Source organism: Scyliorhinus canicula, chromosome 3, assembly GCF_902713615.1.
Source record: "Scyliorhinus canicula chromosome 3, sScyCan1.1, whole genome shotgun sequence".
In the NCBI taxonomy this organism is placed as follows: Eukaryota; Metazoa; Chordata; class Chondrichthyes; order Carcharhiniformes; family Scyliorhinidae; genus Scyliorhinus; species Scyliorhinus canicula.
Window position 1 is genome coordinate 71,847,108 of NC_052148.1, and position 20,384 is coordinate 71,867,491.

At 46.2% G+C, this 20,384-nt stretch overlaps 1 protein-coding gene across 2 annotated transcripts in view; it reads left to right on the forward strand.

The window, feature by feature from the left end:
* Positions 1-20,384, forward strand: part of ubap1 (ubiquitin associated protein 1) — a 91,503-nt gene that overhangs the window by 23,450 nt on the left and 47,669 nt on the right. For both annotated transcript variants that reach the window (XM_038790697.1, XM_038790696.1), the window contains exon 3: positions 17,504-17,631. In XM_038790697.1, coding sequence (XP_038646625.1) covers positions 17,504-17,631 — 128 coding nt within the window. The remainder of the gene's footprint in view (positions 1-17,503; positions 17,632-20,384) is intronic.

The window sequence follows — 20,384 nt, forward strand, 5'->3', positions numbered from 1 at the left end:
TTTCTCCGCATCCAGCGCCACCACTATCTCCGCCTCCCCCTCCACTGCCGGCATCATAATAACATTTAGCAGTCTCCGCACATTCGTGTTGAGCTGCCGTCCCTTGACAAATCCTGTCTGATCCTCGTGTATCACCCGGCACACAGTCTTCTATCCAGGTGGCCAGGATCTTCGCCAGCAACTTAGCGTCAACATTGAGGAGCGAGATAGGCCTGTATGATCCACACTGCAAGGGGTCCTTATCCCGCTTCAGGATCAGAGAGATCAGTGCCCGCGACATCGTCGGGGGCAAAGCCCCCCCCTCCCATGCCTCATTGAAGGCTCGCACCAACAGGGGGCCCACCAGATCCGCATACTTTTTATAAAATTCCACCGGGAACCCGTCCGGCCCCGGCGCCTTACCTGACTGCATTTGTCCAATCCCCCTGACTAGCTCCTCCAACTCTGTCGGCGCCCCCAGCCCCTCTACCAGCTCCTCTTGAACCCTTGGGAACCATAGCCTGTTCATGAAGCTCTCCATTCCCCCTCTCCCAATCGGAGGTTCTGACCGGTACAGTTCCTCGTAGAAGTCCCTAAAGACCCCATTTACTTCTGTCCCCTTCTGCACTACATTCCCACCCCTATCCGTCACTCCACCAATTTCCCTAGCCGCATCTCGCCTGCGGAGCTGATGCGCCAACATCCTGCTCGCCTTCTCCCCATACTCATATACCATGCCCTGCGACCTCCTCCACTGTGTCTCCGCCTTTCTGGTGGTCAACAAGTCAAATTTGGCCTGCAAACTGTGCCGTTCCCCCAGCAACCCCTCCTCCAGTGCCTCCGCGTATCTCCTGTCCACATCCAGGAGCTCCCCCACCACTCTCTCCCTCTCCTTCCTCTCCCTCCTTTCCCTATGGGCCCGGATGGAGATCAGCTCCCCCCGGATCACTGCTTTCAGAGCCTCCCAGACCATCCCCACCCGGACCTCCCCCGTGTCGTTGGCATCAAGATACCCCTCAATACTTCCCCGGACCCTCCTACACACCACCTCATCAGCCAGCAGCCCCACATCCAGGCGCCAGAGCGGGCGCTGGTCCCGCGCCTCCCCCATCTCCAGATCAACCCAGTGCGGAGCATGGTCTGAAATCGCTATGGCCGAATACTCTGGGGATCAATCCCCTGCTCAGGATGAAAACATCTATTCGGGAATAGACCCTATGGACATGGGAGAAAAAGGAATACTCCCGCGCTCTCGGCCTCCCAAACCTCCAAGGATCCACCCCTCCCATCTGGTCCATAAACCCCCTCAGCACTTTGGCCGCCGCCGGTCTCCTACCCGTCCTTGAACTGGACCGGTCCAGTGGGGGATCCAGCACTGTGTTAAAGTCTCCCCCCATGATCAGGCCCCCCTGCTTCCAGGTCCGGAATGCGGCCCAACAAGCGCCTCATGAAGCCGGCATCATCCCAATTCGGGGCATATACATTAACCAGCACCACCAGTCTCTCCCTGCAGCCTACCCTTCACCATAATATATCTGCCCTCCTTATCCGACACCACCTCAGCCGCCTCGAACGCCACCCTCTTCCCCACCAGAATCGCCACCCCCCGGTTTCTTCGCGTCCAATCCGGAGTGAAAAACCTGCCCCACCCCCCACGCAGCTCCTCAAAATCCAGTTTCACCCCAACCCCCAGCCCCGTACAGAAGAGAACATATAAAGCACATACCCCCCAACGTTCCCCACATACCCCACATCCATACCCAACAGACAAACCCACCCGGAAACAGAGCAAAAAGAAAACCAGCATAAAAAAAAACACGTGTCAAAATTGAAGAACAGCAACAGTGAAAACAGCAACGGCCATAGTGTGTCCCCAGACCCTAGTTCGAGTCCAGCTTCTCCGCCTGTACAAAGGCCCACACCTCCTCCGGGGACTCAAAGTAGTGGTGCCGGTCCTTATATGTCACCCACAGACGCGCAGGCTGCAGCATTCCAAATCTGACCTGCTTGGCATGCAGCACCGCCTTCGTCCGGTTAAACCCGGCCCGCCGCTTTGCCACCTCCGCACTCCAGTCCTGGTAGATTCGCACTACCGAATTCTCGCACTTGCTGCTCCTCTCTTTCTTGGCCCAGCGCAGCACACACTCCCGGTCACTAAATCGATGGAACCGCACCAGCACCGCCCGCGGGGGTTCATTTGCCTTAGGCCTCCTGGCCAGCACTCTGTGAGCTCCCTCAAGCTCCAGGGGCAAATGGAAGGACCCCGCTCCCATCAACGAGCTCAACATTATGGTCATGTACCACGGGAGATCCGACCCCTCCAGCCCCTCCGCCAGGCCCAGGATCCTCAAATTCTTTCGCCTCGTGCGAACGTCCAGCTCCTCCAAGCGGTCTTGCCACTTTTTGTGAAGTGCCTCGTGCAACTCCACTTTCCCCACGAGGACTACGGCCTCCTCCTCCCGCTCAGCGGCCTGCTGCTGCAACTCCCAGATAGACACCTCCTGGGCCGCCTGAGCCCCAAGCAGCTTGTTGAATCTTTGGCACTTTGAGAATGGAATTTACAAATGTTTCCGAGGTATTTTTTTAACTTTTGTTTTGCTGTAATTTTAAATGTCAACTTCAAAGCTAATGTCTACTGTTCTGGCAGATTACTAAAATGCGGAATCGCCAGCTTTCACTTTCCGATAGTAATGGATTGCACCACTTCAGCAGAGCAGAAAATTAGTCAAAAACATAGATAAAAAGGTCATGGCCCTGGGATGATGTCTGGAACAGGCTTAAAAAGGTCCTCAACAATTATTTCCAAATCTACAGTTGATTTAGAGATCAGCTCTCTGCTAGTTGTTTCATAAAACTTCAGCTAATTTAAGAGTCAGGTATGCTTCATGTAAACACATGGGAGAAATAAATCAGAATTATCAAATGATTTGTAGGAACAGGATGCCTTCTGATTCACTCTTAACACATGACTTCCACCCTTACAGGATTTCCAAAGGACATCTTAGTTATAACAATTAAATAAGCATTCAACCAACTTATCTGATATCAATGGGCTATTAATGTGAATTTTAGATGGAATTTCCTTATTATCCATTGTTTTGACTACATACAAACCCACCAGACATGGAAAAGATCTGCTAGTCTCTCAAACCTGTTCAACATAGTCATGGTTCAACCTAAAACAAAGACCTCCACTATTGCTTCCTCCCTTCATTTCCACTAACTGCCCACATCATCTCCTGGGACAGGCAACAAAATGCTCCAGGCTAATTTCAAGAGAAGGAGATCTGGAAAAGTTTTCTGACCTTTTGAAGGTGATCAGCTGAATTATAGGAAATCACAGTAATCAGCAGACATGTCTTTCAATATTCCACCTACATTTTGTACACTCTGTTGTCAGCGTTTTAAAGACTGATGTTCTAATATGAAAGAACCTCTTCTAGACATCTAACCTACAATAGCAACTCACATTTATGGAGCACCTTTCAATGTAAAATATCCCAAGGCACTTTACAAAAACAATTATTCAACAAAATTTGAAACTGAACCAAAAATGGAGATGTTAGAAATAAAATCAGAAAATGCTGGAAATGCTTAACAGACCAAGCAGTGGTCTGTGGAAAGAAACAGGAACAGATCTAATATTTCATGTCGATGATCCTTCATCAGAACCTCTTTGTTACCTCATGAAAAAACTCAATTAAATTAGTCATGCGATTTGCCCGTAACACGTTCATGCTGACTCTTTTAGTCCATGCTTGTCCAGCTGACTGCTAATTTTCTCCCAAATTATTGGCTCAGATTTTGCTGTGCAGAGCAAACAAACCGCTTTTGCCATTCAACTCGTATGTTGCCCAGACTTTTAGGCTTGTTAACGATGACTTCCAGTCATCTGGTAGCTGTACGAGGGTGACACCCTCTGCAGGGGATCTATAGCAGCATGAATCAGATCCCATTGAATCCTCAGAGACGTGCACACTGCAAAACAGGAAATATCAAAATCCTGGGATTTACCAGAAGCGTAATTGGATCAACCGTGTAAATACTGTGGTTACAAGAGCAGGTCAGAGTTTGGGAATTCTACAGCAATTAACTTAGATCCTGACTTTCCAAAGCCTGCCCACCATCTACAAAGCACAAGTCAGGAGTGTAATGCAGTGCTGCCCACTTGCCTGGATGAGTCTGACTCCAACAATATTCCAGAAGCTAAACATCATTCTGGACAAAGCAACCCTCTTGATCAGCACCCCTATATACCATTGTAAATTATCAGACACTTCAACCAGTTTATTAGCAAAACTTTTTACCTTGGTACCTTTACTTATGAGACAAACAAAGGCCAAAACAGGTTCATGGTTCAACTCAATTTTATTCACAATTCCCCCATTCACACAGAATATGACTCAGGTTTAATACTGAGCTCTAGGTGTTACTCATACTTAATGAAGGAGGCTAGCCAGGCTATGATCACTTGATTTGGATATTGTCTCTGAGCTTGAAACCCAGGGTCTCTTCTTGTGATGGTTGTGCTGGGCACTCCTAGGTTATCACTAATTATCTGTTCTGATGTTCATTTTTTGTACCGATTCTTCTACCACTGAATCAAGGTATACGGCCAAACCTGGCCTGAGGTCTATTGTCCCATCCAGACTTATACTTGTTAATGGGAATAAACCGGATATTCCTGTTCAGTCTGGGTGATTCAATTGTTGTAGGGAAAATCCCTTGTGCCAGTGCATTCAAGAGGTCGAGTCTCAAGGCAAGGTTCGAAGCGTTTTTACTGTATTGTACAAGTTCTGAAGTCCTTCAGGGAGACCCACGCAGCCAGCTCCTAACAATGGCTTGACCACGGTGATCTCTCCGATATGCAGACGAGGTTCAATATTTATAGAGAGTACAAGCATTTGCAAGGTTTTGGCGGGCTTTTGCCGTTTTACATTTGAATAGTACAGATAAATAGAACAGATACATGATTTCCCGGGCTTCCTGACTCTGACGTCAATGTCTCGTTATCTGCTTGGTTTTAATAGGTGTTCCCTTGACTTACAATGGGGTCCCATTATCTCTATGCTGTACCTTGATTAGGTGTTGAGTGTGGTTCCTGGGTTTAGCTGGGAATCTATTGTGTCAGCCTCCTGTTTTATAGGATTTGTGTCTGTGTGTAAAACTAATATAATCAATATATTTAATCCTTGGGTTTCTTTTGCCTGCCTGGGTCATTTTGGTTTTACAACATTTCATTTTATAACATTTCATTTTATAAGTCTTAGTTTTAATCAAAATATATATATATATATTTGCCCCACTGTCAGGGTCTTGAATCGCAGATATCCCGATCTTCTGGCCATGGTGCCGTTTTAAGATGCAGCTTCGTGCTGTTGCTAGGCAGATTATAGATTCTCCATTTTGTTCGAAAAAGGTTTCTCAGCTGTGCAAAAATGGGATTCAAACGAATGCCCATCCATTTACATCATAAATGGTGCCAATCAGTCCAATAAATGAAGAATGCTTTGATGATTTAAATATTAATACGAATCCAAGATAGCCTTAAAAAATGTCCTACTTCAGTCCCTCCTCTCGTCCAGGGGGTCCCATTCATGGCTGACCCCCCATGGATGACCTTCAGAGGTAAAGGGACCTGTATAGATGTCGTCCTTGCTGTTGTTCCTCTTCCCCCATGTTGTGGTACAGTTCTTGCATCTGGATGCTGGCAGTGGGTAGCGTTCTCGATACAATATTTGCACATATGACTTTAATACAAGTTAGACCCAGGCAGAGTGTGAACAGGATGGCTATTACTAAAATTACTCCTTTCATGATGTATGCTCCCCAAACTGTGTTAAACAACCACCCTAACCACCCATCAGTCCCTGTGAGTCCCTGCTTAAAACTATCCAATTGTTTTTGTATCCTGGACATGGCTGCTGTTATGTTTAGTGTCTCGTCGTGTACATATGTGATGCATTTTTCTTTGATGATGGTGCATACCTCTCCTTGTCTGGCTAACTGATAGTCTACCGCATATCTTGTTTGTTGTGTGTATAGTCTGAGTTCCGCGAGTTCTTGGTCAATTGCCCCTAGTGCTTGTAGGGTGCTGTTTCCTAGGATGGTCAGGCCGCATATAAAGAAATTCCTATTCTTGGCGCTGACCACCCCTGCTGCACCCCCTAGGGATAGTGTCCCCAGGAATCCATATCCCAATGAGGATCCCAATGTGACAGGGGTCTGCCAGTCGGCGCAGAATTCTGCACTGATGGCCCTGGTCACTATGCGTTTTTGGACATGCCCTTCGCTTGGGCATGGAACCGTGAGGGGTTTGATTGTCCGCACGGCAAAGAACCTTGGAGGCCTGTCTGTGGCCGTCATATATACATTTTTAAACAAAAACACATAACCCCCTTTAACCCGATAACATGCATTACCCCTGGGTCGTCTGACCCCATGGTTCCATGTTGTGGAACCTTTCTTCCCCCGGGACTGTCCACTCGATTGTACCTCTTGGTAAGAATCAAATGGGTCCACGAGGCTGAGCTTACGTGGGTGCCGTTGCACTTGCCACACATGAGCTGCCTACCCGCGGTGACTGCAATGCATTTCTGTTGTTTGCAGTCACAAGGGAAGTGTCCTTCCAGGACCCGGCACTCCTGGAGGGCACAATGGGCCTCAGCGCACGAGTCATCTTTAGGGACAAAGGCATGCACGCACCCCCATCCCTTTCCCTTGAAACATTGTGGGTAGTCCCCATGTGTCTCTACCCGTTGGGGTCCCTTCCCCCCTGAAATTCCCGGCTCAGTGAGCTCTACACATCTCCCTTGTATCCCTTGTTTGAAATGCCCAAAATGTTCCTTGCAGGGCGCCCCCGATGTGTCAATCGTAAACAGGTCTTGTGGAAGCCACCCTGGTGTTGCGATAAATAGAGAGTTTACCGATCGCGTTGAAGGGTAACAAGTGGTCCTATTCCCATGGATCTGCTGGTGTGTCCTCAGGAATAGGTTTTCTTCCACAATTGGTGGTTCTGCTCCCCTAACCCTCATGTGTTGGAGCGTATTTACAATGGTCATGGCTATCATTAAATGTATCTCTACTCCCATCTTGGTTTTTTTCTTTTTACAATAGTTAAGATATATACAGAAAATAAACAAACAGGTGATTAAATTAAAGGTTATTGGTTTTGATGTCTTGATCGTAGGTCTGGTCCTGGTCCCCATGAGATTTGAACAATGAAAACAGTATCTTTAGTTTACTTGTCTTTATACAGCTTCAATTGGGTCCAGTGTTTCCAGATCCCCTGTCCCCTTATATCTATGGAGGCACAGGTGTCTCCGCTAATAATGACCTCGTAAGGTCCGTGCCATCTCGGGGCAAATCCTGGTTTTGCAGGAAGCATTTTTGTTAAGACCCGGCTCCCGGCTTTTGAGACCTCTGGTAATGTTTCTGAGTCCTCCTGTGTGTCAACCTGTGCCTGATTTGAAATTACGAACCGGCGCATCCCCTTTAATTGGGTGCTGAGGTCTCGGATGTACCAGCGGATCCGATCTTTTATTGGACCCACGTCTGTCCCACCTGTGATAATGTTTTCGGGTAAGTGCATTGCTCGCCCGGTCATCAACTCGTATGGAGTCAAGCCGGTAGTTCGATTTGTGGTCGCTTTAAGCCTCATCAGAACCGCAGGTAGGACTTCTGTCCAATTTCAACCTGAGGATTGCATTGCTTTTGCTACAGTTACTTTTAAAGTCTGATTCATCCTTTCCACCATTCCAGAACTTTGTGCGTGGTAGGGGATGTGAAATTTCTGTTTTATTCCCAATAATTGGCAAATATCTTCATAATTTTTCCTGTAAAATGTGTTCCCTGGTCCGAATCAACCTGAGTTGGCATCCCCCATCAGGGAATAATTTCGGTTGCCAAGATCCTGGCTACCGTTGGAGCTGTACAATTGGTTGTGGGGAATGCTTCCACCCACCTGGTGAATTGGTCAACTATTACTAGGCAGTATGTTTTTCCGTGAGAGGGAGGCAATGGTCCTATAAAGTCCATTTGTATCTGTTCCCAGGGTCCCTTTGGTCTAGGTTGATATCCCATCTTTACTTTTATGGGTTTCCCTGGGTTGTGCTGTGCACATATAGTGCATCTGCGGCAGTATGTAGCCACATCTCGTCCTAGTCCTCTCCACCACCACTCTCTCCCCAGGCTATGTATCATTGCATCCCTGCCTGTGTGGGAGAGTCCGTGATGTAGTTCTAATAATGTGGTCTGGATGCATCCTGGTGCCAATACCCGGTTATCTTTTCTCCAAACCCCATCTGTCCCTTTAACTGCGCCCAACTCCTCCCATCTATCTCATTCTTGTTGGGGAATGTCCCTGTTGTAATTTCTGTATGTCAATTTCCTCCTGTTCTACCACTATCGCTGCAAGGGGCAGGCTTTTAATATTGCTATTCTCCAATGCTTGTTGTGCCGCTGTGTCTGCGGCTTGGTTTCCTTTGAAATGAATCCACCCCGGGGTGTCCTTCCCTGGTTCCCGCTGGTGGGCTTTTATTTTGATTACTGCAGCCTCTTTAGGCTGTTCACTAGCTGCTAGCAGAGCCCTTATTCGCTGCTGATGTTTAATGGGGGTACCTCCTGTGGTAATGAACCCCCTTCTCCCCCATGCTGACGTGTAGTCATGGACCACCCCGAACGCTGTCCGTGTATACGTTTACGGTTTTCCCTGCTGCTAACCTCAAGGCTTGGGTGAGGGCAACTAATTCTGCTACCTGAGTGGACTGACCCCCGTCGATCCGTCCCGATTCTAGGGTTTTCAGGTTCTGGTCTACTACTGCCCACCCTGTCCTTGGTGCTCCGGATACATATTTGCGGGACCCATCCACATAGAGGGTCTCATCTGCTGTTGGAAGGGGTTCATCCTAATCTTCCCTCCCTCGCTATCGTTGTCAATTTCTCCGCAGCTGTGCGCTTCCCCAATATTTAAAATCCCTGCCGCGGGGTTTGCTCCCGTGTCCCTAATGATGGTGACTGACTTGTTAGGTGGTAGGAGTGTGGCCTCCCACCTTGCCCTTCTAATATTTGAGACTGTTTTAAGTTTGCCCGTGTTTAGCATTTCTACCAGTGTGTGTCTTGTGTGTAACACGATCTCTCCTGTCATGACAATGGGCTCGCTTACCCTCACAGCCCATGCTGCACAATCTAGGGCGGCTATGCACCTGGGCATCCCGGTGACTACTGGTCCCTCAGCCGTTGAAAAATACCCTGTGGGTCTCTTCCTATCCCCATGTGTCTGTGCCACTACGGCAGAATAGAAGCCGTCCTGGTTATCACAAAATATGTGGAACTCCTTGCTTCCATCTGGCAGTCGTAGCCCTGGGGCTGAAACTAACCTAGCTTTCAATTCTGTATATGCTGTCTCTTGCTCCTGTCCCCACTCTATACGTTCTAAGGCTGGCTTCCCTCCCTTCACTAGTCTCTGGATTGGTTCCGCGATCTTTGCGAAGTCAGGGATAAAACTCCTACTATAATTGAATAATCCTAAAACTGTAAGACCCCTCTTACTGTAACTGGTCGCGGCATCTCTTCAATTGTGATTTTGCGATCTACGGGCATTTCTTTAATTCCCTGGGAAATTAGGTGCCCTAAGTATAGGACCTGAGGTTTTGCAACTTGTGCCTTATGTGGGCTGACTCTCAGCCCGGCATCCGCCAATCCTTTTAATACAGAATACAGGGCTGCTTTGTGCCCTTCTTCTGTTTTGGACGCTATTAACACATCGTCCACATACTGGAGGACCGTATTGTCCTCATGCAATTTCACCCTACTCAGGATATTGCTCATTGTTCTGTGAAATATGGCGGGGCTGTTGTGAAACCCCTGTGGGAGGCGAGTCCATGTATACTGTTTTTCTCCCACAGTGAAAGCGAATTTATCTTGGGATTCTGTGTCCAGTGGAAGGGACCAGAACCCATTTGCTATGTCCAATACCGTGAAAATTTTGTGGTCTTGTGCCAATCCGTTTACAATAGTCGAGGGGTTTGCCACAATGGGGTGCAATTTAGGTGTCACTTTGTTCAAACCTGTGTAATCGATGGTGAGTCGGTAGCTCCCATCAGGTTTTATAACTGGCCATGTGGGGGAATTAGTGGTGCTGGTGGTTTCTCTGAGGATTCCCTTTTCTATCAGTCCCTTAACTATCCCTACCACTGCCTCTTGCGCTTCTTGCTTGATAGGGTATTGTCGGTGGGGCTTGTGTTCCGGTCCTGGGACTTTTATTGTCTCTGTGTCAGTTAGTCCGGTGTCTAATTTCGTCCTGGCCCAGGCTTTAGGAATGGAAGCACAGATGGCTCCGAACCCTTTTCTCTCCTCATCCCAATCTCGGACCACAATGGTGGCTACCCCGATTGTCCCCAGGTGGCTTGCTAATGTCCCTATTTCGGTCTTCCTACCGTCCGGTTGTGGCCAAATTAGTTTCCCTCTCCCACAGTCTATCAGCACCTGGTATTCCTTCATTAGGTCGTTTCCCATGATTGTGCCCTCATTATTCTGACACACGTAAAATTGCATTAACTTGTGGTTAATTTCTACTAATGTGGTCTCGCTAAGATAGGCGGGCATTCTCTCTCCCACTACTCCGGTTATGTATATCCTTTTGTTGGTTAGTGGCAAGGGTAGCTTTGTTATTGATATTGCTGCTCCTGTATCTACTAACATGTGGCATTCCCCCCCCCCCCCCCCCAAGGCTTCAACATATATTCTATCCTCCTCTTTCCTGCTGTGAACGGGAGCTACGGGTTGGGAGATTTCGACCTGTGTTGGTCGATACGTGGTGTGGACGGACACCAGCTTCTGTCGGGATTCACTGTCTTCTGTGGGCGTGGCTACACTAATCCTCTCCTGTCTCCCAACTCCCTGGTTTTGGGTCCCTTGTAGTGACCCCTGTGAATTCCGGGGATGTGATGCCCCGGGGTTGGTCTGTAGTGGTCTTGGGGTCTCCCATGTTTCCCCCAACACGTTGCCTCGGTATGCCCTGCTCTGTGGCAGTGGTCACAGTGGAGTCCGCCATTCTCGGGTTTCTCCCTGAATGGCGCTCCCCTGCAGAATCTAGCCATATGCCCTGGCTGGCCACATGTGTAGCAGCTGAACCCGGTTCTCCCCTCACCTCCGTCAGGGGGGGTCCCGGTCCTCTCTGGCCTGGGCTTTGTCTGGGCACCCTTCTTTTTTGTCCTGCTAGCCCACTCGACTAGCTCGTCATAGTCCTGGGATGCTATCACCCCCATCCTAAGGACTTCCTGGTGTGCCTCCGATAGCCCGTCCTTAAATGCTTGGATAAAAGCCCTGTCTATCCTATCCACATTGTCCTGTCCTGAACACTCCCTATATACTTGGAATAATCTTTCTCCAAACTCCGATGCACTTTCCCCCTCGTCCTTGTCTGGTATTCGTGATCCTGCTCCAATTAGTGGGGGAGTTCCCTAAGACCCGTTGGACTTCTGTCTTGAATGCTGTGAAGGGTGCCTGCTGGGCGTCTATCTCAGCCGTTGCAGGAACGGCATGTGTCCACCTTCCTCCATTATAGTCCTGTGCTGCTTGGGCTGCTGGTCCTCCTGCCACTAGCCTCCATTTATCCGTTGGGCAGGCTGCCCTGACCAGCTGGTGTATGTCCCTCAAATGTAATTGGTGCCCTACCCAGAGTGTATCTAGTTTGCCCCAAAATTCCGAGTTTGCGCTTCTGGGTTTTAACTTCCCCAGTGAGGCCATAATCTGCTGTCTTTCCCCTGGGGTAAAAGGCTTATTGGTCGCTTTCGGTTGTGCTGCCGTCCCTCCTCTGGTGACTGGCACTAGATTATAATTTTTTATGTCTCCCTGTGCTTCGCTCTGCACTGATCCTCTGATCTCTGCTCTATCTCCGCAATATAGTTTCTGTGTTCTAACTCTCTCACTCTCTCCTGCAATACCTTAATATGTCCTGTTTTTTTGTGTCTCTCCTCCATAGAGGCATTTACCTTCTCAATTAGTCCAGCTAACTGGGTCACCAGTATTACTCCCATTACCTTTGTTTTATCCCGTTTTACTCTATCTACCCATTTTCTTTGATCTTCCAAAGTTTGTGATGCATTCCACCCGTTCCGTTTCATCTTTTCAACAATCGCTTCTCTGGCTAACAAATACTTAAAAATGAGAGCTACTGCAGTTTCTCCCTTATCAACGTGGTCTGCCATTTTGCTGTCTAGCAGTCCTGCAACCCCGGTATGCTGGTTCTAACAGTAAAAGTGCTCCAACTTTCTCTCCCTTATCTCCTTTTCACTGATACTGCTCCAGCACCGTCTGTATTGCTGTAGGGTCTCGTAGTGGGGCCCCAGTGAGCCTCTTGCCCCTCTGCTCCCCCAACTATTCCTGACACCTCACGCTTGGTCTATTTTATATTGTCTTATTGGGATGTGTGCTGGTCTTTAGTGGGTTTGTCGGCCCCTGTTCCCAGCCCCTTTAAGTACAATGCCTCCCGCTTGGCCACCACCCCCACTAGCAAGGCTGATCCATCACCCCAAAGAGGGAGTCTCAGCTCCCTGGTACCCTGCTATGGGCTGTGGTGTTCCCTACAGACGAACAAGGTTATCAAACTCCGCCCGGGCCCCGAATGGACTCTCCGTCGTCGTGTCTCTTGGTTAGGATGGATCGGGTCCCCTTTTTCTCAACACTTGCACATGTGTATTTGTTATCAAAGCCCCTGTTAAAATTAGTAACTGTGTCGACTCTGCGTTGTTCGCCTCTACAGAGTCGGTGTTGCTACCCGATTATACACTGTCCGTGCCTTGCTCCCTGAGTGCCTGTATCTCTCAGTGCCCGTTTCAACACCTAACCCTAGCGTGGGAGATTCCTCCTCTTAACGTCAGATTTAAGGTAGGGCACCTCGAGTCAAACACTCCCTTGTCCTATAGCTTTGGCACCGACAGCGGTTTCATTTACAGTCCTGGGTTAGTCACACCAATTAGTTCTGCATGCGGTTCTTATCCTTATATTTCCCGTTATCAAATACCTTAAAAACTGTTATCTTTACCTCTGGTTCTCTATTTCTCCTATTAAAAGTTTCACTTAAGGCTTTACTTACCTTTTTCCACGCGGTCGTCTTTGACCTACATCTCTTTAGCGCAAGGTATCTCTGTCCGGCATCCTCTTTTACTCAAAAAAATTCTCTGTACTATTTAAAAAAAAAACTTAGGCAAGATTATACAATTCTCCAGGACAATATTTAAAACAGACAAACCCTAATCCTTTAAAGGTACCTCACTTTGAACGGAGACTTGTACCTGTTCTTGGCTGCACTGGATTTTTATCAGATTTGTTTAAATTTGATCCCGGCTTCCAGACCGTGGCCACCAGTCAAGAAGTCAGATATCAAACCCTACTGCCGCAGCTCCATTTGTTGTAGGGAAAAATCCCTTGTGCCAGTGCATTCAAGAGGTCGAGTCTCAAGGCAAGGTTCAAAGCGTTTTTACTGTATTGTACAAGTTCTGAAGTCCTTCAGGGAGACCCACGCAGCCAGCTCCTAACAATGGCTTGACCACAGTGATCTCTCCGATATGCAGATGAGGTTCAATATTTATAGAGAGTACAAGCATTTGCAAGGTTTTGGCGGGCTTTTGCCGTTTTACATTTGTTGCTCGTTTTACTGGAGTGTATTAACACGCCTCCGTTTAAAGGCCGTGTGCTTAACACTACTATGGCTCTGTGTATGTAATTATGCTCAGGAGTCGCCAGGTGCCGTATTTAGACACCTCCCAAGTATATCAAGGTCAGGTTCAAAGTAATAAATCTGTACACCGATTAGTAAGTCCAAACGATTGATATTTATTATGACAAATATAATAAATACACATGCATACGCTAAAGAGACTAACTTACTTCTAATACTAAACAACTAAAATACTTATCTAGACAGGAACAGGCAAGGTCAGGGAGCAAGGCCTTTGTCCCGTTCTTGGCCTGCAACTCTCAGGTACTTGAAGTTGTCAGGATCTAGCAAGGTCTGGATCACGTAGCGATCGTTGTAGTGGCACTTACAGTTCGATGGCTCAACGGCAGGTGATGGAACTGGAGTCAGGATGCGATGTACCAGCAAAGCGGAGCCGGAGCAAAAGTAGCAGTCAGAGCCAGAGCCAAAGCAGACCGAACCATGTGCGGGGTCTACTTTTATAGTTCCTAGAAGTCCGTGCCCCTTCGGGGCGGGCCTTTTACCTGCCATGTATCGATTGGGCCTTAATCGATATTTTCTAAACCCCCCAATCTGAGGGTCGTCCCTCAATGGGTGGGCTGTCCCTATGGTTCTTCGTGTTGGATACAGTGGTGCCGTTCTGTCTGGGCGTCTACTCAAAAGTATCCATTCATACTTAAATGTTTCTATTGTGCGGGGTCTGGATCTGGATCACCTCATTACTATGTAGATCTTGTTGCCATTTACACCTTTGGCTGAAACTCTGCACCTGGCCACAAGCTGGTTTCTGTACGTGCAGAATGCTAATTAGTCTTCTGCAAACTGCTTGTCCTTGCTAAGACTGTTTTCCCCTGCAGCCTTAGCAGTTCTCCATTTTGTAGCCCAGTGTCCATCTTAGGTGGCTACACATTTGAATAGTACAGATAAATAGAACAGATACATGATTTCCCGGGCTTCCTGACTCTGACGTCAATGTCTCGTTATCTGCTTGGTTTTAATAGGTGTTCCCTTGACTTACAATGGGGTCCCATTATCTCTATGCTGTACCTTGATTAGGTGTTGAGTGTGGTTCCTGGGTTTAGCTGGGAATCTATTGTGTCAGCCTCCTGTTTTATAGGATTTGTGTCTGTGTGTAAAACTAATATAATCAATATATTTAATCCTTGGGTTTCTTTTGCCTGCCTGGGTCATTTTGGTTTTACAACATTTCATTTTATAAGTCTTAGTTTTAATCAAAATACATTTGCCCCACTGTCAGGGTCTTGAATCACAGATATCCTGATCTTCTGGTCATGGTGCCGTTTTAAGATGCAGCTTCGTGCTGTTGCTAGGCAGATTATAGATTCTCCATTTTGTTCGAAAAAGGTTTCTCAGCTGTGCAAAAATGGGATTCAAACGAATGCCCATCCATTTACATCATAAATGGTGCCAATCAGTCCAATAAATGAAGAATGCTTTGATGATGTAAATATTAATACGAATCCAATATAGCCTTAAAAAAATGTCCTACTTCACAATCAAGATCCATTGTCCTCTGAAGCATTGTTGGCTGACCAGCTATTAGCCCATTATGAAGTCTGATGGCCTCTTTGTTTGTCATTTGTCTTGCTACTAACTTGATCATCTGTGTCTGGAAGTTAGTTACACATTTATAGCATGGTCTTGTTGTTTTGTGTAAACGTGAGTGGATAATCACGAAGTACATACAGCGATAATGAGTTGTGTAGACTTGAATGCTCTTGCAGGCGGCCAGCATTGATTCCAGCCAGGGCCCCATTTGGCAGTTTCTGTCCCGGCCTATGTGTCTTGTCAGCCTGTTCCCAGTACTCCACCATCTTAAACATTCACTCTCTCCACCACAGAAGCACAGTGGCAGTACCACTATAAGGTGCACTGCAGCAACTCACCAAGGCTCTTCGACAGCAGCTTCCAAACCCATGACCGTTACCACATAGAAGCACAAAGGGGCAGGTGCATGGAAACACTAGTGCCTTGAGGTTCTCTCCAAGCCCCACGCCACCCTGACCTGGAAATATATCCTTATTTTTTTCACTGTCGCTGGATCAAAATTCTGGAACTTCCTCCCTAAGTGCACTGTGGGTGTACGTTCACCACATGAACTGCAACGGTTCAAGAGGATGGCTCACTACTACCTTAAGGACAATTAGGGATAGGCAGTAAATTCTGACCTAGCCAGCCAAGCCCACATCCTGTGAAAGAATAAGAAAAAATATAGATTAAATTTAACTCATTATTATACAGGAAGCAAAATAATTGTTGGGACATACATATGAGATTAAGGGAAAGATGCAAAAGCGAAAACTACATTTAAAAAAATATTTTTAAAGAAGTTGCCAAAATTAGTTAGGAAGTGAGACTCCACAACAATGTCTAACAACCTGGAATTTCCTGTGCAGGCCAAGCACCTTTAGGTTTCTGTGCATGTGTGGCTACACAAAACAATTAAAACAATAAAATAAATTTAGAGTGTCTAATTCATTTTTTCCAATCAAGGGGCAATTTAGCGTGGCCAATCCACCTACCCTGCACATCTTTGAGTTGTGGGGACGAAACCCACGCAAAAACAGGGAGAATGTGCAAACTCCAGAGCCGGGATTGAACCTCGGCGCCGTGAGACAGCAGTGCTAATCACTGCTCCACCGTGCTGCCTACACAAAACAATTTAAAGGTCCCGCACACTTAAATGACTAGTGTATGCAGGACAAAAATAAATTAGAGGGAGCGCTATTCCACACTTACTAAATTCATCCAACTAGCCTGCACATCTTTTTGGGTTGTGGGGCTGATACCCACGCAGACACGGTGAGAATGTGCAAACACAACACGGAGAGCGACCCGGGGCCCTGATCGAACCCGGGGCCCTGATCGAACCCGGGTCCTTGGCGCCGTAAGGCAGCAGTGCTGCCCTCACTGATCCAGGTTTTATAAAGAACTTCGTACAGGCAAGTTGGTGCATTAGAACAATATTACGTGTTTATATTGTATGTGGTGAAAACCTCTCCCTACGTTTTCAGAATTTGCCTTAAAGTGACCTACAGGCGAGCAGAAGCGAATGAAAATGCAATAGAACTTGGTCATTTGGCTTAATTGTCCAGCATTCATTATCTCATTGAAACTTACAGGATACTGAGAGGCCTAAATAGAGGCCTACATAGAGTGAACTACTCCACTATGAGGAGAAACTGGAACCCGAGGGTACAGCCTCAGACTGAAGGATGATCCTTTAAAACAGAGATGAAGAATTTCTTCAGCCAGATGGTGGTGAATCTGTGGAACTCATTGACGTAGAAGCCTGTGGAGGCCAAGCCACTGACTGTCTTTAAGGCAGAGATAGATAGGTTATTGATTAATAAGAGGATAAAAGGTAATGGGGCGAAGGCAGGAGAATGGGGTGAGAAACATATTAGCCATGATTGAATGGCTGAGCAGACTCGATGGACCGAATGGCCTAATTCTGCTCCCATGTCTTATGCTCTTATGGGATTATAAAGTGAATGGTCTAAGGACAGTGGACATATCTGCTGTAATCTGAGGTGTTGCTAGCAGTAACAGAGACACTTCTAATTAAAAATGTAATTTGTTTTGACAAAACATGCAAACGTTTATGGGGAACTAGGATGAATGTTAAGAAATTCTGCATTTAAACCTTAAAATGATATTACTGTATTTAGTTAGTAAGATAAAATGATTTCTGTGAATATAATAACGGAAAATCCTATGTTGCAATGCAGCATTCTGGTCAGTTTTGATAAAGGATGTGTGTTCTCTGTTTGGAAGTTTATAGTTGTAATTACTTGTTTTCAGGAGCAGCCGTTAGTTATCTTGATGATGTTCCATTTAAGATTGGTGATAAATTCAAGTGTCCTGCCAAAGTGGGATTTCCTGTTGGATTTTGTATATCAGATTACTCTACACTATTGAGAGAGATTGATGTGAGTATGAATAACTCATCTAAGTTTTTGTTTTGCTTACTTTTGACCTAAAATGATTGGTGTTTGTAATAGGATGTTTTTTTCACTTTTGAAACCAGTATCTACATCATGTGCTATGGGTTCAGGTTATTTCAGTTTACTGCTGCTGTTTGGGCAGTAGTCCAAATATTTTTTTTAAATTTAGAGTACCCAATTTTTTTTCCAATTAAGGGGCAATTTAGCGTGGCCAATCCACCTAGCCTGCACATCTTTTGTTTTGTGTTGTGGGGGTGTGACCCATGCAGACACAGGTAGAATGTGCAATCTACACACCGACAGTGATCCGGGGCTGGGATTGAACCCGGGTCCTTGATGCCTTGAGGCAGCAGTGTTAACCGCTACGTCACTGTGCCGTCCAGTATTGCGAAAGTTGACCATTCTTTGAATTTCCTTATCTGTCCAAAATAATTTAAATCTTGTTCCAATTGTAATGGTTTATTTTGAAGTAACATTCTGTATTTACTATTTCTGCACTGATGACAATCTTTAGAACTTGTTTCTGATACTGTTTTCTGAGGTTGAAAACCTCTGCTCTCTGTCTATTTTCTATTATCCTTTTCTTTGATACTAAAGGTTAGTTTGTTTCTTCTCACTGGTTTTATTGCTTTCCTTGTGGTTCAGTGTCAAAACTGGGCACAGCTCATAGCCTGTTTAGAGCAACATTGTGTTGAAACATGAATTCCTCTTTAATTGTGTTATATTATTTAGGCCAATATTTTTAAAACTTTTTTTCCTGGGACCCAGTTTTGCCAACCTTCGTGACCCATGGCGGCTGACCTTCGTGACACTTGCTACATTCGCTTACCTTTAATGTGAAAGGGGGGCCTGCTTGGTCTTCATGATCTCACTCTAAACAGGTCAATTGCAACAAATGCTTGTTTTACTCAGCACTGGATAGTCCTGGGAGATCCAGAATGCTTACAGTCTCATGAATTTTTGGCATGTTTTTAATGTCCTGCCACAGTCAGGTACAGCAGCTTAGTCTTTTGATTTAGAGTCAGCTGTCAGTTAATAACTGACTCGGGGGTCTCAACCTCAAAAGGAATTTCTCATCCACAACTTCTCTTTCAAAATCTGAAACTTCTCTCATTTGCCAATACTTCCCTGCATATGACACACACGAGCGTTGCAACTTTATTTGCATTGGCATAATTGACAAAACCATAGCTCAATAAATCATCTTTATACTGCTTTGTCCCAAGTTAAGCTTCTTCTTTGCAGGCTGTTAAACAGAGCCCTTAGAGCTCTGTACAGAGCTAACACTAACACTGCTCTGTTCTGCTGTGGATTCTCCTGAGTAGCGCTCTCCAACAGATTCAGATGTGAGATCCTGGACAGTAGATACTCTGCTTATTTGTGTCTCTGGCCGTCTTTTCCTTGTAGCAAATGATCCATCTTGACCGTCTTCATGGTGCTTCTCCCATGATTGGGACCACCGCGGGAACGGCGACGACTGACTGCTCTGCGATCCTCCTGACGGCGGCATTGTTCCACTTTGTCTTGGGCTATTTGATCCTTATGTGCATAACGTATTGTTCAGATTTAATTTAATGTCCTATTGATATGTCCTTTTACATGTTTTGTTTAATGTTTTGTACTGAGATATCACCTTGGATTCAACTGTGCTTTCTAATTTGCTGTTGTCTACAAATTTAATCAGTTTCCGAATCTAAGAAGTTTAAATTCGAAGCTTTGAGGTACAAAAAGCTATTCCTTGGGCATCCTACTTAATGTTTGTCCCAATTCCAACATAACTCCTCTAATAAATACATACTGGTTCTTTCCTTCCTTTATCAATTCCTTATCCATTCCCACACCTTCGGACACCTATCACTTTAAGTGGAGTTGTAATAGAAGAGTTAGTTAGTAACTTTCAAAAGGCAAGTCAATATGTATTTGAAAATGAAAAGTTTGCAAGCAATAAGGAAAGAACAGGGGAGTGAACCACACAAGGAAGCCATTTGCCCCATCATGTCGGCACCAGTTTTCCAAACGAGCATCCTTTTTTTTGTATAAATTTAGAGTACCCAATTCATTTTTTCCAATTAAGAGGCAATTTAGCGTGGCCAATCCACCTACCCTGCATATGTTTGGGTTGTGGGGGCAAAACCCACACAAACATAGGGCGAATGTGCAAACTCCACATGGACAGTGACCCAGAGCCGGGATCGAACCTGGGACCTCGGCGCCGTGAGGCAGCTGGGCTAACCCTCTGCACCACCCTGTTGCCCCCAGACGAGCATCATGACTAAGTCCCTGGAGCTGTGAGGTAGCAGTGCTAACCACTGTGCCGCCATTGTGGGATCCTTTACATCCACCCAAGAGAGCAGATGGGGCTTTGGTTTAACATTTCATCTGCAAGGGGCCACCTCTAAGGGTGCAACATTCCCTTAGCATAGCACTGGGGTGTTGGCCTACATTTTTTTGCTCATGTCCATTGACAAATACAGCAAGATTTTGACAATATCCTTGCTTGGGGTAACAAGTGCCAATTATAACATAGCGCTACACAAGTGCCAGGCAGTGACCATCTCCAAAAAGAGAGAATCTAACTATTTCTCCTTTATATTCAATTACATTAACATCCTGGGGGGAGTTACCATTGACAAGAGCCTTAACTGAACTGGTCATATAAACACGATGGCTACAAAAGCAGAAGTGTTTTTTTTAAAATTTAGAGTACCCAATTATTTTTTCCAATTAAGGGGCAATTT